Source organism: Girardinichthys multiradiatus, chromosome 20 (genome assembly GCF_021462225.1).
Source record: "Girardinichthys multiradiatus isolate DD_20200921_A chromosome 20, DD_fGirMul_XY1, whole genome shotgun sequence".
NCBI classification, from domain to species: domain Eukaryota; kingdom Metazoa; phylum Chordata; class Actinopteri; order Cyprinodontiformes; family Goodeidae; genus Girardinichthys; species Girardinichthys multiradiatus.
The window spans coordinates 21,620,137-21,635,357 of record NC_061812.1 but is presented as its reverse complement, the minus strand read 5'-3'; the positions used below and the strand labels follow the sequence as shown (position 1 = coordinate 21,635,357).

The 15,221-nt window shown below is 38.7% G+C and overlaps 1 protein-coding gene across 4 annotated transcripts in view; it reads left to right on the top strand.

The window, feature by feature from the left end:
- The first annotated feature begins 6,661 nt into the window (after window positions 1–6,661).
- LOC124856848 (SLIT-ROBO Rho GTPase-activating protein 3-like) overlaps window positions 6,662–15,221 on the top strand; it is a 55,011-nt gene continuing 46,451 nt past the window's right edge. For all 4 annotated transcript variants that reach the window (XM_047347752.1, XM_047347751.1, XM_047347750.1 and 1 more), the window contains exon 1: window positions 6,662–7,155. In XM_047347752.1, coding sequence (XP_047203708.1) covers window positions 7,089–7,155 — 67 coding nt within the window. In that variant the 5' untranslated portion in view covers window positions 6,662–7,088. The remainder of the gene's footprint in view (window positions 7,156–15,221) is intronic.

The window sequence follows — 15,221 nt, the reverse complement described above, 5'->3', positions numbered from 1 at the left end:
TTGTGGCACAAAGTCTTACACAACTATATACAGGAGACAGTGTCTGGCACCGAAAAACACAAACAGCTATATTAAGCTGCTCCAAATAAAAGAATTATAAATAACACAGAATAACAGTTTTGAGAACTTCTTCAAAATGCCTACAATTATTTCAGCTTCACAGTGTTCATGTAAAAGTCGTATACCACAAAGCTTCCCATTTTAAGAAGTAGTTTGCTTTCAGAAAGATATGAGATCAGCATTTTGTATAGAAACTCTCAGGGCTTGGCAATAGAACATCTCTGTGAGCACAATCATTTTCTCTGTTTCGTTTTGAAATTTCAATTTTTACATCCATGGTGACCCTTACTAAAAAACTGTTAGGGAAAACTGCAGCTGATGTTGAGTGTCACACTGAAACCAGACTTTTATCTAAAAAAAAGTACTAATACCAAAGAGATGATGTCGTACAGTTTTCTGTTTCAAAACCTGAAACTGTGACTCAGCGAAGATGGATCCTTGGGCATAACAGAACTGCTGCTGAATCAACAGCATGAATGAAGAATGCAAGAAATATTTGAAATATTCTTAAGAGTTGTTTTACTTGGTGTCCACCGGCAGGTGGCGGCAATGCAACTGCATATTTATCTATCTATTCGGCTGTAGTTTATTGATGGTGGCATAGAAGATACGCTTTTCCTTTGGATCATTTGCTATAATTAAAATTATTAAAAGTATTTATTTATTTATTTTATAACTTTGTGCGCAGCAATTTTTTCCTCTGTCACTGAGGAATGCTAATTACCATAACCTAATTAACTTTGTCTTAATAACGTTGTATTATTTAAGATGAACTTACTTATTTTCCACAATTCATAATAACATAAACATTGGCAAATATTCGGTCATTTAATAGTACAACAGTTTAAAACCGATATAAATCAGAAAAAAGATATGTAGCTTTTTAGACCGTAACTTTATTGTTTGTGCTCTCCTCAAAGGATTCCGTGTAGAAACAACTTTCACTCCCACAAATAAAATTAACATCCGCGAACAAAAGCGCGAATTATGCAGCGAAGGAAGAAAATGTTGTATGTATGTGTCTGCATGCGTAGTTATTGCAAAATTTATTTTATTTTCCCATAGCTTACATACAGATATCATCCCAAAACTGAATAGATAATCTTTGGTCTAGTCTGGGCGCTGCTGAGTACCTTTTTATACACTAAAATGGTGAAAGCAAAGTTTTACACTGGAATTTTTAAGTAAAGAATGTGATAGAAATTACATTTTACTGCAGCTTGAAAGACGACGAGCTTGCTGTTCAGCTAAAAAAAGTGCAGGTATTCTCATAAAGAAAATTCAAAACAGATGTAGCTCTACAAATTAGACCATTGTTGAAAATATGATTTATATTTGTAATGTAATTCAAAATATAAACCTTCTTTATTATAAATGTTCATTACACACAAGTAATGCATTTTAATTATTTGATTTGTATGATTGAGGCTTAGAAAATATTTACACTGAAAATTATTTGTCCCAGACAAAGACATTCGACCTAAACATTTGAGTAAATGTCAGTGTACTATCCAGTTTATGTGCTTGGTCAGAGCTAGTTTTCCATAAATTACTCAATAAATGCTTCGAGTGATGGCGATCAGCCTGTGGCTTTGCTGAGGTGTTGGGTCTGATATGTCTCTCAACTTCCTCAGGCCTTTACTGGCCAATCAAGCACAGTGACTCAATCCTCATTACAGCAGGTATTGGTAGTTTTGGGAGTGTGAGCAGCTACCATCTGCTGCTAGAAAATGAAATCAGCATCTTCCTAAAGTTTTTCAGCAGAGGAAAACATGAAGTGCTCAAAGATGTCCTGGTAGATTGCTGTCCTGACTTTTGACTTGTTAAAAAGCAATGGACCAACTCTCTAAAATGATTTGGCTCCCCAGATCCTCATTCACTATGTATACTTCACTCTGGACCTCAGGCAAGTTGTATTATGTGCCTCTCCACTCTTCCTCCAGACTCAGGAACCTTAATTTTTCTAATGAAATTCAAGACTTATTTTCATCTGATAAGAAGACATTGGACTACTGATCAATAATTCAGTCTTGTTTTTCCTTCGTTTCTGAAACGTTTCTGATGTCTCTGATTCAGGAGTGACTTACCACAAACTCTTGAACGGGCTTTGCATCACGATCCTCTCAAGGCCTTGGTTATCCCTATTGCTTATAAATTATTTTCTATCACACTTTTTTCTTCCACTCAACTTGACATTGTTATACTTTTATACAGCACGGAAAATTACCAGCTTCTTTAGCAATGAGTGTTTGGGGCTTACCATCTGTGCTGGACCACTGTGAAGTCAGCAGACTCCCATGATTTTATTATAACATAACATTTCTGAATTAAAAAACTGTTTTTATTTGTCTTATATAAGATTCAAACTTTTGAGAAATGTAGTTTAGCTTAGCTTAAGAAAAATAAACACTTGCAAGATTACTCTGTATGTATTAAATATATAAAAGTTTCACTTTATGAAATGAATTTCCTAAATAAATTAGCTTTTCATTAACATTCTAATTTATAAAATGCCATTCTTGACTTTTCTCTATAACTATGACTGCATTTTTTTATTTGTCCTCTACAAAAGGTACCGCCGTCACTTTTCCAGCTGTAGTCAGCTGTTAAAAAAGCAGGTACTGGGGATAAACATGTTCTTGCTTATATGACTATATTACATAAAATATACAGCTTGCTTTATTTAGTTTATCTTGTTCCACAAAAATATCCTCATAAATTTCACTTAGTTTGAAAGAAAGGTACATATTGTATCTGAGGCCATTCGGTGTGTAGATTGTATAGTTTCCATGTACATATAAAGGTTCAGAGAGAAATGTACAGTACAAACCAAATGTTTGGACACACCTTCTCATTCAAAGAGTTTTGTTTATTTTCATGACTATGAATATTGTAGCTTCACACTGAAGGCATCAAAACTATGAATTAACATATGAGGAATTATATACTGAACAAGAAAGTGTGAAACACCTGAAAATATGTCTTATATTCTAGGTTCTTCAAAGTAGCCACCTTTTGCTTTGATTACTGCTCCGCACACTCTTGGCATTCTGTTGATGAGCTTCAAGAGGTCGTCACCTGAAATGGTTTTCCAACAGTCTTGAAGGAGTTCCCAGAGATGCTTAGCACTTGTTGGCCCTTTTGCCTTCACTCTGCGGTCCAGCTCACCCCAAACCATCTCGATTAGGTTCAGGTCCGGTGACTGTGGAGGCCAGGTCATCTGGTGCAGCACCCCATCACTCTCCTTCTTGGTCAAATAGCGCTTACACAGCCTGGAGGTGTGTTTGGGGTCATTGTCCTGTTGAAAAATAAATGATGGTCCAACTAAACGCAAACCGGATGGAATAGCATGCCGCTGCAAGATGCTGTGGTAGCCATGCTGGTTCACTATGTCTTCAATTTTGAATAGATCCCCAACAGTGTCACCAGCAAAGCACCCCCACACCATCACACCTCCTCCTCCATGTTTCACGGTGGGAACCAGGCATATAGAGTCCATCCGTTCACCTCTTTTGTGCCGCACAAAGGCACGGTGGTTGGAACCAAAGATCTCAAACTTGGACTTATCAGACCAAAGCACAGATTTCCACTGGTCTAACACAACTGATGGTCCCAACCCCATTTATAAGGCTTGAAATCCCACTTATTAAACCTGACAGGGCACACATGTGAAGTGAAAACCATTTCAGGTGACTATCTCTTGAAGCTCATCAACAGAATGCCAAGAGTGTGTGGAGCAGTAATCAAAGCAAAAGGTGGCTACTTTGAAGAACCTAGAATATAAGACGTATTTTCAGTTGTTTCTTTTTTTTCAGTATATAATTCCACATGTGTTAATTTATAGTTTTGATGCCTTCAGTGTGAAGCTACAATATTCATAGTCATGAAAATAAAGACAACTCTTTGAATGAGAAGGTGTGTCCAAACCTTTGGTCTGTACTGTACTCTGGTGTCCATTCATAGTACAAAAACTTGTATTTTATATCAAATTGACTCCAGTTTGCACTTGGATGTAAAAGTGTTTTTGGCTAATTGGCTATAAATAACTGGGTTGCTCTGTAATGGACTGGTGACCTCTGTAGTGGGACACCCTGTGTCTCTCCAGGATTAAGCGTGTACTGTCATGGGTACCGTCATATGTAAACATGCAACACCTGGTTATTTAGATAATATAGTTGTCACATATTCTCTCAGAAAACCAAATTAAGTAATTTTAATGAAATTTAAGTTGAAACTGCTAATTTCTGCCCTAAAACATTTACTGTGCGTGAACTTGAGCTGAAATTTACCTTAGCGGCATAAAAATGTTTTAGAAATTAAATTAACAATGTATTGTTTTCATTTTAATATTAAACTCACTTAACATACCATTTTGAACTCTTGAAGGTTGACATTATGTGTACTGGCTGTAATGTTTCATATTTCATATTTGATATGTAATGAAAAGAGAGCATGGTAAAAGGTCCTTTATTAGGTTGTTTTGCTACCATTACGCATATTCATAAATATCTGTACTGAGAAGATGGCTGTTATTTATGCAGTAAGATATATTTTGTATCTCTTTAAAGAAACCTGTACTTCCTGACAAACAGTGTGACACTCAGTAGCATAGAACTATAGGTTTGAAAGCTTTAGCTGCCTGGTTAGATGCAACTTTTTTACCATATTTCAAACCTATTTTAGCTTGTGTAAGGTTCACACTGAGGCGCATTTCCTCATTTTTCTCAAAAAGTTTGTGATAAAATGGGAATTCTTTGGGAGATTCTCTGCTATGTTTCTCCTGGTATCTCTCAGTTTATCAAAGGCTGACTTTGCCAACAGATTTCCTGAGGATCTGCTGCAAAGGTGGATGAGCATTTCTTCTCTTGGATAAAATGCAATCTTCGCACTGAGGCAGCTGCTCACTGCCCTTTGCAGCTGCTTGTTCTGATGTGAGACAAAAACATAATTTCAAATAGCAACAAATATTATACAGGAAGTAACGTCAAATCGCTGGTAGACCAACTGTGTTAGTCTGAGGTAAACAAAACACAAATGAAAAAGCAACATAAAGTAGTGAGTCTTCTGTTTCTGGTAAAAGGTTTCATTAGTGCACCAGCCTTTAGTTTACAGTTATCTCAGTGCAGTAATGTAATGTTTATGTAATGTACACACTGCTAATACTGGTTTAGAGTCTCTTTCACTCCAAGAACTGGCTTAATTCTTCCTGGTATGGATTCAACAAAATGTCGGAATCATTACTCAGAGATTTTGGAGCGTATTCATGTAATACCATCAGTCAGGCAGTGGTGTATAAATAAAAATCAACTGAGTACTAGGGGTCCAAAGTGGGCCAAAAAAATATCAATCACACCTCTAGCATTATCTCTTCTTTCATGGTGTTTGATTCTGCCCCTAGCATTTGAACATTACAGCTGAAATTGGTATTCATCGGACCAGGAACCTTTTCTAATCCGTTATCATCTAATTTGGGTTAGCCTTCGTGAATCGTAGCCTCATTTTTGTGTTCTTATTTGATAATAGCTGCATATGGTAGGCTCTTTGGCTGCTGTAGCCAATCTACGACATGCATTCAAATATGACAAGTGGCCATCTGAGCTACTGGTGCCTTTCCATGATCTTGAACCATTCTGCACCTTCTCTTCTGACATCAACAGTACATTTTCATCCATACAGTTGGTGCTTACTGGGTTGTTGTTTTTTTAATTTTTTTATTGATATTTTGGACCATTCTCTTTCAGCTCAAGATTTTGTTGTGGGTGAAAGTCCCAGTAGATCAGCATAACCATACCACATTCAAAGTCACTTAAATCCTTCTTTTCTTCATTCTGATCCTTGGTTTAAACTTCAGCAAGTTGTCTTCACCATATGAAGGAGGCCAAAATGTACTACTAAATTGCTGCAATGCGAGTGGCTGATTCCCTTTGTGTTGAAGAGCAACTGAGCATTGTTTAATAAATACATCTGAAACACTGCATGATGCAATAATGTCCATATGGACCAAAACATCTCAAGAAGGTTTCAACACCTTGTTGAGCCTATGCCAGGAAAAAGTATGTCAATTCTGAACCGCAAATGTGCTTCAACAACACTAACCACCAATCCATCTTTTTACCGTGGTATTAGCCATCTTTGTATATTTAATTTGCTTCCTGTGCATCCTGTCCAAACCCAAACTTGGTGTCTCATCACCCGCAGTTGGGTCTTGGCCTCCACTTGGAGAACCAATGATGCAGATAATAGGAGATTAAAAGGCCAACAGCTTCACTATGACTTTAATATCTTGTTTGAATCATAAGGATGCAGTGGTATTCTCTTGCTAAGACCATACATGCTATACTACCATAAAAGTCCTTGTGTTTGTGAAACTGTTAGCAGCTTTTGTGGCATTGGCAAGCCTACAGATTTCATTCTCAGGATTGCCCACAAAATCATTGCCTGTGTCCCTTTCATGTTGGACTGCAGACAACATCCAATCTGTTATTGAGACAGTTTTTCATTTCAGTTCACACAGAAGAACCTTAAATCATCCAGGAAAGAAAATTGAGGGGGGCGGCTGGGGGAGGAGTCTCCTACTGACTTTCAAATCCAGTCAGTCAAATCTGCAGCGGCATTGAACTCGCACAGAAAAGGAGAGGCCAACAAAAGAAAAAAGGGACAAACTGGACAATGCTTTGGTGAAGGACCTTCTATCACTACTACTAACTTGGATTTGCACGAAATGTACATTAGGCATTAACTGGTTATGATGTACTGAGGACTGCTGGTAAGGAGGAGGAGGAGTGTTCAGGGTCGGAGATCATAAAGCACTTTGAGAAAGACGTCGCCCTGAATGCAGCGCAGCAGCACCGCAGCCAGGAGGACCTGAAGTGCGTTTAACCCCCGAAAGTTGCGTCGATGTGGGTATGATTCGTATCTGATTCGCTGCTCAGCTGCCTGGAGAGGACTGCGGAGGGGCTGATCGCCGCATTGTGGCAACCGACACCCTCGATTCCTGCCCGAGGACTGCACAAGCCGCTCTTCGCAAAATGTCATCTCAGGCCAAAGTCAAGAAGGACAAAGAGATTATTTCCGAATATGAGACCCAAGTGAAAGGTGGGTGCCATGCAGACCCTGATCCTATTGTTATTGTGGGAGGACACCCTTGCATAACTTTACTACAAGCAGGATGTGGCTCTTAAGTGTGCAGTGTTGTGGGGTGGGACAGATCACATTAGATAAGTTATTTTCCCTGCTTGCCTACCAGATATTTTCTCTGATATAATATTTTACTCGAACTTATTTAGATTGAGGTTCTTTTACTTGGATTTACTTACAAAATTAAAGCGAGCATCTATTCTTGTTCTGCAGAGGACTCTATGCTCCAGTCTCTGCTAAAACATGCCTAGCCTTGCATGTGTGGCCATGAAAGAAAACTAGGCTTTATAATTTATTTTCTCTGGGCAAGTTTTGACAATTATTCCTAATGATCCTACTGCAAGATCAATTAATCTGGTATGTTTTTAGATAAAAAGCATCTCCTAAAATGTTTCACCCCCCATACAGAAGCTTCTTTGGCATGAAAAAGTTAAACATACTCCAAGAGATGGTGATCATCCGTTTTCCAGTTAGTATTTTCCTGCCACTTCAGGACACTGTGTGATATGAGAAGAAATAAGAGGGAATGCTTGAGAAGGTCACACAACCAACAGTTCAGAAAGTCCATGAATTATATATGCTGTCTGAATGAATTATGGACCATGAAAGGATTTCACTGTCTGACACTAAATATGTGACTGGATGAACCAACCGGAGAGAGTGAGAAGAAAGTCAGGAACAGAGCAGACATTGCAGGATGTGAATTGGCAGGCTTGTTTTCTCATCATGCTGCTCCTCTTATTGTTGTGGTTTTAATGTTAGTCTTACATTTCCTGCTGCTGTAAGGTGTCAGTTCAGTCTGTCTGAAGCCATGAAGCCAGTTAGTTTTTTTTTTAACACTAACTGATTACTTTGTTTACAAACCAAACCAACCAACAAGTTGAAACGAAATATTAGTTAACTCAGTGTTAGATGGGTTTTGTGTAGTTTGGTATCAGACATTGATGCTTTGTTGCACAATAAAGCAAAGTTTGATTTGAGTAAGAAATGTGTAAAACATCAGAGAGAGAATAGTTGTCATGTTAGTAGGTCCACTTTATGTCAGACATTTTGTTTTGAGAAAGAAAGATAGACACAGGTATTAATGAGGACGACGTCTCAGTTGTGTACTTGTGTGAACGGGTTCTGCAAGTAAACGGAACTAAAGGAGAATGACGATTAAATGCCACTCATTGCTTTATTCACAGTCCTGCTAATTTACATAATATCTTTACCAGAATAATTTGCAAAAAATTTGCAATGTTGAACTCATACCCTTTTCTATTTGACTTGCATGACAGCATTTGGAGAGTGTTTCAAGCTTGGTTGAAAATGAATGCACTTTTTTACTGGTTTCTATGTAAAAACTTTCTTCTTTTCATGCAGGACCTTCCTGTTGATTATTTTGTGTGCGTGAAGAATCGAAAGTTAAATGAAGGATTTGTCGCCATCATTCATCTGAAGTTCTGTGAAGTTTCAGGAGTTCTGTTAAAATGTTTTAAAAATATTATCCAAATTTAAAATGGGCAATTGTCCAAATTTAAAATGGGCAATTATCCAAATTGAAAATGGGAAATGTTTTATTATATTGTCATGTTTCTTACTGCATTTAATTCAAACTGTGCATCTGTGCTGCAACCAATGATTAAATCTAAATTTCAACATTCTACTCATAGTCTACCATGAGCAAATGATGTTATAAGACCCATGTAAATAATATGTACCAGCACAAGGTTTTGAGAGTTATTTTGTTTTAATTTAGAGCCAACTGGCACAAAGGAGAACCAGGATAATGAAAACTAAATTATTTTCATGTAAATTTTTCTATAACTCATGAAAATAATAATTGCAATGAAGAACGCAGATTCGGGTATGATGGATATGAAATGGATTGTTTGAAATGTTTGACGTAGAAGGACGAAGGGATGACGAGGCACACATGGGTACGAAATGGGGGCTTGATTTGGTGAAGGGGCGAAATGATCTGGTGCAAACTCTGAGCTATAGTTATATGCATTTATGCTATTCTTATTACCAGTTTGAGGCTGCATTGTGGAATAATAGTTAGCACTGTAGCCTTGCAGTAGGCAGATCTTGAGATTGAACCCTGGCCTGGGGTCTTTCTGGATGGATTTTGCTTGATATCTCCATGCTTGTGGAGTGTTCTCTCTAATAACTCTAGTTTGCTCCCACTGTCCGATAATATACATATTAGGTAAATTTGACTCTAAATGTTCCTATAGGTGTGGGTGAGTGGGTGCATGGTTGTTTGTTCTATGTGTCCCTGTGTTGCCATGTGATGGAGGGGTGACAGGTGAATGAAGAGAACAAGTCATTAAAAATGGTTGATGTCTTTCTTCTTTAGTTTTACAGCAAACATAGACCCCCAAAAATGAGTAGTGTATCCCGCTACTAGAAAAAATTTTTTTTTCCATCTCAACAAAAAGGTTTTTTTGAGAAAGTTGTTTCTGCCTTTTGTCTGCTGTTTTGGCATCGGAAAAACGTAGTTGTAGAATCCTAATGACTAACCACCTTACCACATCTTTACCTTCTAAAAGCTTTTATGAAGCATTAAAGAACAAGTGTCTTCAAATATATTACGGACATAGAGACTCTGAATACATAACACTTAATTAATTAGCTATGGGAGTGGCCGGGCACTCCCTTAGAGATAGGGTGAGGAGCTCGGCCATCCGGGAGGGGCTCGGAGTAGAGCCGCTGCTCCTCCACATTGAGAGGAGCCAGTTGAGGTGGCTCGGGCATCTATACCGGATGCCTCCTGGATGCCTTCCTCGGGAGGTGTTCCAGGCACATCCCACCGGGAAGAGGCCCAGGGGACGGCCCAGGACACGCTGGAGGGACTATGTCTCTCGGTTGGCCTGGGAATGCCTTGGGCTCCCCCGGAGGAGCTGGAGGAGGTGTCTGGGGAGAGGGACGTCTGGGTGTCTCTGTTGAGTCTGCTGCCCCCGCGACCCAGTCCCGGATAAGTGTAAGACGACGAGTACGAATACGAGTAATTAGCTAACATTTTTTGCAGTTTAGACAGATCTTCATGAAATGCATATTGCATACAGTGATACTGCGGCAGCTGTTAATTTACAATATCTTGTGCATAACCCTAATCTTCACTATTTTCAGGTCACATAAACCCAGCCGGTTAATTTTGTAATAAAATGTTGTTCTTCCATTTTGGAAATTTTTGATCTGAACTTAAAATTAAAAGGATGAAAAACAAGCTACATAGATATAACATGGTGTCAAACGTAGAAAAAAGACAAGACATATCGTCGCATTTTAATATTGTGAGATCTTGTGCCGTGAGATCCCATCACACCACTTCTAAAATACATGTAGGAAGCCTGTTGCATTTTGTTTAATCTGTAGTTGGCACGAACCAACATTAAAGGTGCCCACTTATGATTTGAGACCAGTCACATGCATTGAAGACCAGTCACAATATTTCTTTTGAAATATTAAAAGAATGTTAGAAATGTTACCAGAACACTGTAAAAATGAGAAAAAAAGATATTTTTCTCAAATCATTGCTTTAAATTATTATAAGGCCCGTGATCATGTAAGAGTATCAGTTCTGTTGGACAGCCTCCACAGTATTTGTAATAATTTCCTTTGTTTCTTTGTTAACACCAAGACAGCAATAGCACTTTCTACACATGACCTGTCCATTTTTATTTGGCTAAACAGGTGGTTAGTCGAATGAAACCATCAGGTTCTCCTGCTGATGTCATACCTTTCTCTTTAAAGAGGGTTTTCTCTAAATTGAAACCTCAGTCCTTGCTATTATAAATAGCAGAATTACTTCCAGTATAGTCTTTGATGTTTTTAAACATGCAATTGTAAACCCTTTGATTACATACAAACCTGTCATTGACCCCTCAGTTTGCCCAAGCTTTAGACCAATCTCGAAACTCCTATTCCATTCAAAAATATTGGAGAAAATAGTTTTTACCAAATTGAATAGCTTTTTGGGCACTAATGACATTGTGGATATTTTTCAGTCTGTTTTTAAACATTTACATTGCACTAAAACAGCACTATTAAGTGTTTTTAAATAAATTGTCTTAGAAAACAACTCTGGAAGCTCTGTAATTCTTGTACTTTTAGATCTTCTGCAGCATGTGATCCTGTGGACCACACTATTCTTAACTCTCGTTTGGAACGTTGGGTTGGGATTGAAAGTACAGCTCTGGGTTGGCTTCATTACGATTTGAGTGACAGTATGTTGAGTGCTGATATAGAAAAGTTTCTGTCCATCTCAGCCCAGCCTTATCTTCCTTCAGGAACCCTGAGATCAGTCGATCAGCTGCTTTTAGTTATCCCAAAAACCAGGTGGAAACTTAGAGGAGATAGGGATTGTTTTGTTGTAACTCCCAAACTTTGTAATACATTGGCCTTAAATGTTAGACAGGCATCTTCCTTGGTTTCTTGGTTTCTTCCTGTTTCTAAGACTCCTTTACAAACACATCCTTTTTCAAACATTTGGCCCAGTGTGAGTTGACATGCTCTTTTTATTGTCTCTGGGTGTTTTAATTTCTGTTTTTTTATCTTGTTGTTTACTCTTTTATTTATCTTATTTTTGTACAGCACTTTGGGCAAACTTGCTGTTTTTTAAATGTGCTTTATAAATAAATTGGATTTAGACATCCAGTTATCATAACAGATAAGCAACATTTTAGTGTCTTTGCTATTTTGCCTACACACTGAGACTGTGATAAAGGATTTGTTGTGAATAAGATCAATATGATAAGACTGAGATGTTTCAATACTCTAGCTTGGTCACATCGGAGCCGGAATGTCTCAACTGCACACTCAAAGCACAGAACATATAGTTGGTATGAAGCCAGGCTTAGATGAGAGAGCTAACCACTGCACAGCTGAAATGACAAAGGATTGTCAACACGTGTCAAGAATGAAGAGCATGTTGAGCATTTGTAGTCGGAGGTATGGTGACATTTCTCTTTGTCACTTTTTTGTGCCCACACTGTCTTCACTTACACACTCACACAAAGATCAGTCTGCACTCATCTCTGCAGCTTTGAGAGAGCCATCACAGCTCAATCTCTCATCTCAGTTTCATGAAAAGCTTTTAAGCTGACATCTTAAGCTCATTTGCTAACGAGGCTTGGACTGGTTTGGTGCTACGAGGACTTTATTCATGCACTGACTTTGGCCTCTTGTACAGTAACATTTTTAGTTTCAGCAGTAAAAAATTTGAGAAAATACTACCTTATGTGATAATTTTGTGATTAATCATCAACTATGTACACTTATTGGCCAGTTTAGTGTCTTTAATTGTTAGAGATCATTCTATTTTATCTCTCTCACTGATATACAAATAGATCTATTATCCATCATGCTGTTTTGATACTATTGCATTCAGTTTTCATGCCTCACAGATCTTTTCAAGCATTCAGAGTTCTAATAAAAAGTCCTTCCACAATGCCAATCCACGATGTTAACGAGGGTATGAAAAATGGAAAGACTTGTTGGTCACTCTTATCAGTAACTGTTATACAGGTCCTTCTCAAAATATTAGCATATTGTGATAAAGTTCATTATTTTCCATAATGTAATGATGAAAATTTAACATTCATATATTTTAGATTCATTGCACACTAACTGAAATATTTCAGGTCTTTTATTGTCTTAATACGGATGATTTTGGCATACAGCTCATGAAAACCCAAAATTCCTATCTCACAAAATTAGCATATCATTAAAAGGGTCTCTAAACGAGCTATGAACCTAATCATTTGAATCAACGAGTTAACTCTAAACACCTGCAAAAGATTCCTGAGGCCTTTAAAACTCCCAGCCTGGTTCATCACTCAAAACCCCAATCATGGGTAAGACTGCCGACCTGACTGCTGTCCAGAAGGTCACTATTGACACCCTCAAGCACGAGGGTAAGACACAGAAAGAAATTTCTGAACGAATAGGCTGTTCCCAGAGTGCTGTATCAAGGCACCTCAGTGGGAAGTCTGCGGGAAGGAAAAACTGTGGCAGAAAACACTGCACAACGAGAAGAGGTGACCGGACCCTGAGGAAGATTGTGGAGAAGGGCCGATTCCAGACCTTGGGGGACCTGCGGAAGCAGTGGACTGAGTCTGGAGTAGAAACATCCAGAGCCACCGTGCACAGGCGTGTGCAGGAAATGGGCTACAGGTGCCGCATTCCCCAGGTCAAGCCACTTTTGAACCAGAAACAGCGGCAGAAGCGCCTGACCTGGGCTACAGAGAAGCAGCACTGGACTGTTGCTCAGTGGTCCAAAGTATTTTTTTCGGATGAAAGCAAATTCTGCATGTCATTCGGAAATCAAGGTGCCAGAGTCTGGAGGAAGACTGGGGAGAAGGAAATGCCAAAATGCCTTTAGTCCAGTGTCAAGTACCCACAGTCAGTGATGGTCTGGGGTGCCGTGTCAGCTGCTGGTGTTGGTCCACTGTGTTTTATCAAGGGCAGGGTCAATGCAGCTAGCTATCAGGAGATTTTGGAGCACTTCATGCTTCCATCTGCTGAAAAGCTTTATGGAGATGAAGATTTCATTTTTCAGCACGACCTGGCACCTGCTCACAGTGCCAAAACCACTGGTAAATGGTTTACTGACCATGGTATCACTGTGCTCAATTGGCCTGCCAACTCTCCTGACCTGAACCCCATAGAGAATCTGTGGGATATTGTGAAGAGAACGTTGAGAGACTCAAGACCCAACACTCTGGATGAGCTAAAGGCCGCTATCGAAGCATCCTGGGCCTCCATAAGACCTCAGCAGTGCCACAAGCTGATTGCCTCCATGCCACGCCGCATTGAAGCAGTCATTTCTGCAAAAGGATTCCCGACCAAGTATTGAGTGCATAACTGTACATGATTATTTGAAGGTTAACGTTTTTTGTATTAAAAACACTTTTCTTTTATTGGTCGGATGAAATATGCTAATTTTGTGAGATAGGAATTTTGGGTTTTCATGAGCTGTATGCCACAATCATCCGTATTAAGACAATAAAAGACCTGAAATATTTCAGTTAGTGTGCAATGAATCTAAAATATATGAATGTTAAATTTTCATCATGACATTATGGAAAATAATGAACTTTATCACAATATGCTAATATTTTGAGAAGGACCTGTATTAATGTGATTTTTCTCCAGAAATGTGCATTCCACGGAGAGCTAGCAGAAAAACCCTTCTACCAGAATTCATCATAAAGGAAAAAAATGCTTTGATAGATGCTGGCCTGAAATGTCATGGTTGCATCATGACAGTGACATAAATATCTTTGTGTTTGTGTCTTGGTAACACCAATGCTTAAGACTCTTTTTTGTTGCTTTGGTGACAGACAAAGTCTCCAAGAAGAAAACCACTTGGAATTAGGCCTATAACTATTGGATTTTTATGTGTGATTACACCAAGAGTGATGCAGTCTGTTAAAAGCATTTTTGAGGAGTGAGAAAGCAAGCTATGTGAACTCAACCAAACCGAGTATAAATGCATACTATAGTCATTGCTGGATTCAGAAGATGAGCGCTCTACACAACCTAGATTTGCACCAAATTATGTCCGTCGTGTCAAGTCACGCATGGCTAACAACAGTCTCAGTCACTGTTACTGGGTGCGCTTACTAATAACTGTGCTCGGCTATAATGAATTAGCAACCGTGGTGACAGAAGCCCATCTCCATGTCATATCTGGTGCTGTTATGAAGCCTACGCCTCGCTGGCAGAGCTGGGATGAAACAGTGATCAGTGCTTTCCTTTATTTCATTTGACTATCTTCCAGAGATTGGAGCTTAACCACCACAAGCCCTGCTGCTGTCAAACGTTTTCAGTGAACATTTCTTTTTGACCCTGCAGAGTAAAACAAATAGTAGGTCAAGGCCTTCTAACATTTGAGAAAGGACAGATATTTTTAACATATAACCCTTTCAAGCTGTAACCATATCTGATAATATGGTGTAGGTGCTGCTAGCTTGACACTGAGGTGATTTCATAACTGCTGGCTGTCAATTTGCATATTGTATGCCACATAATCA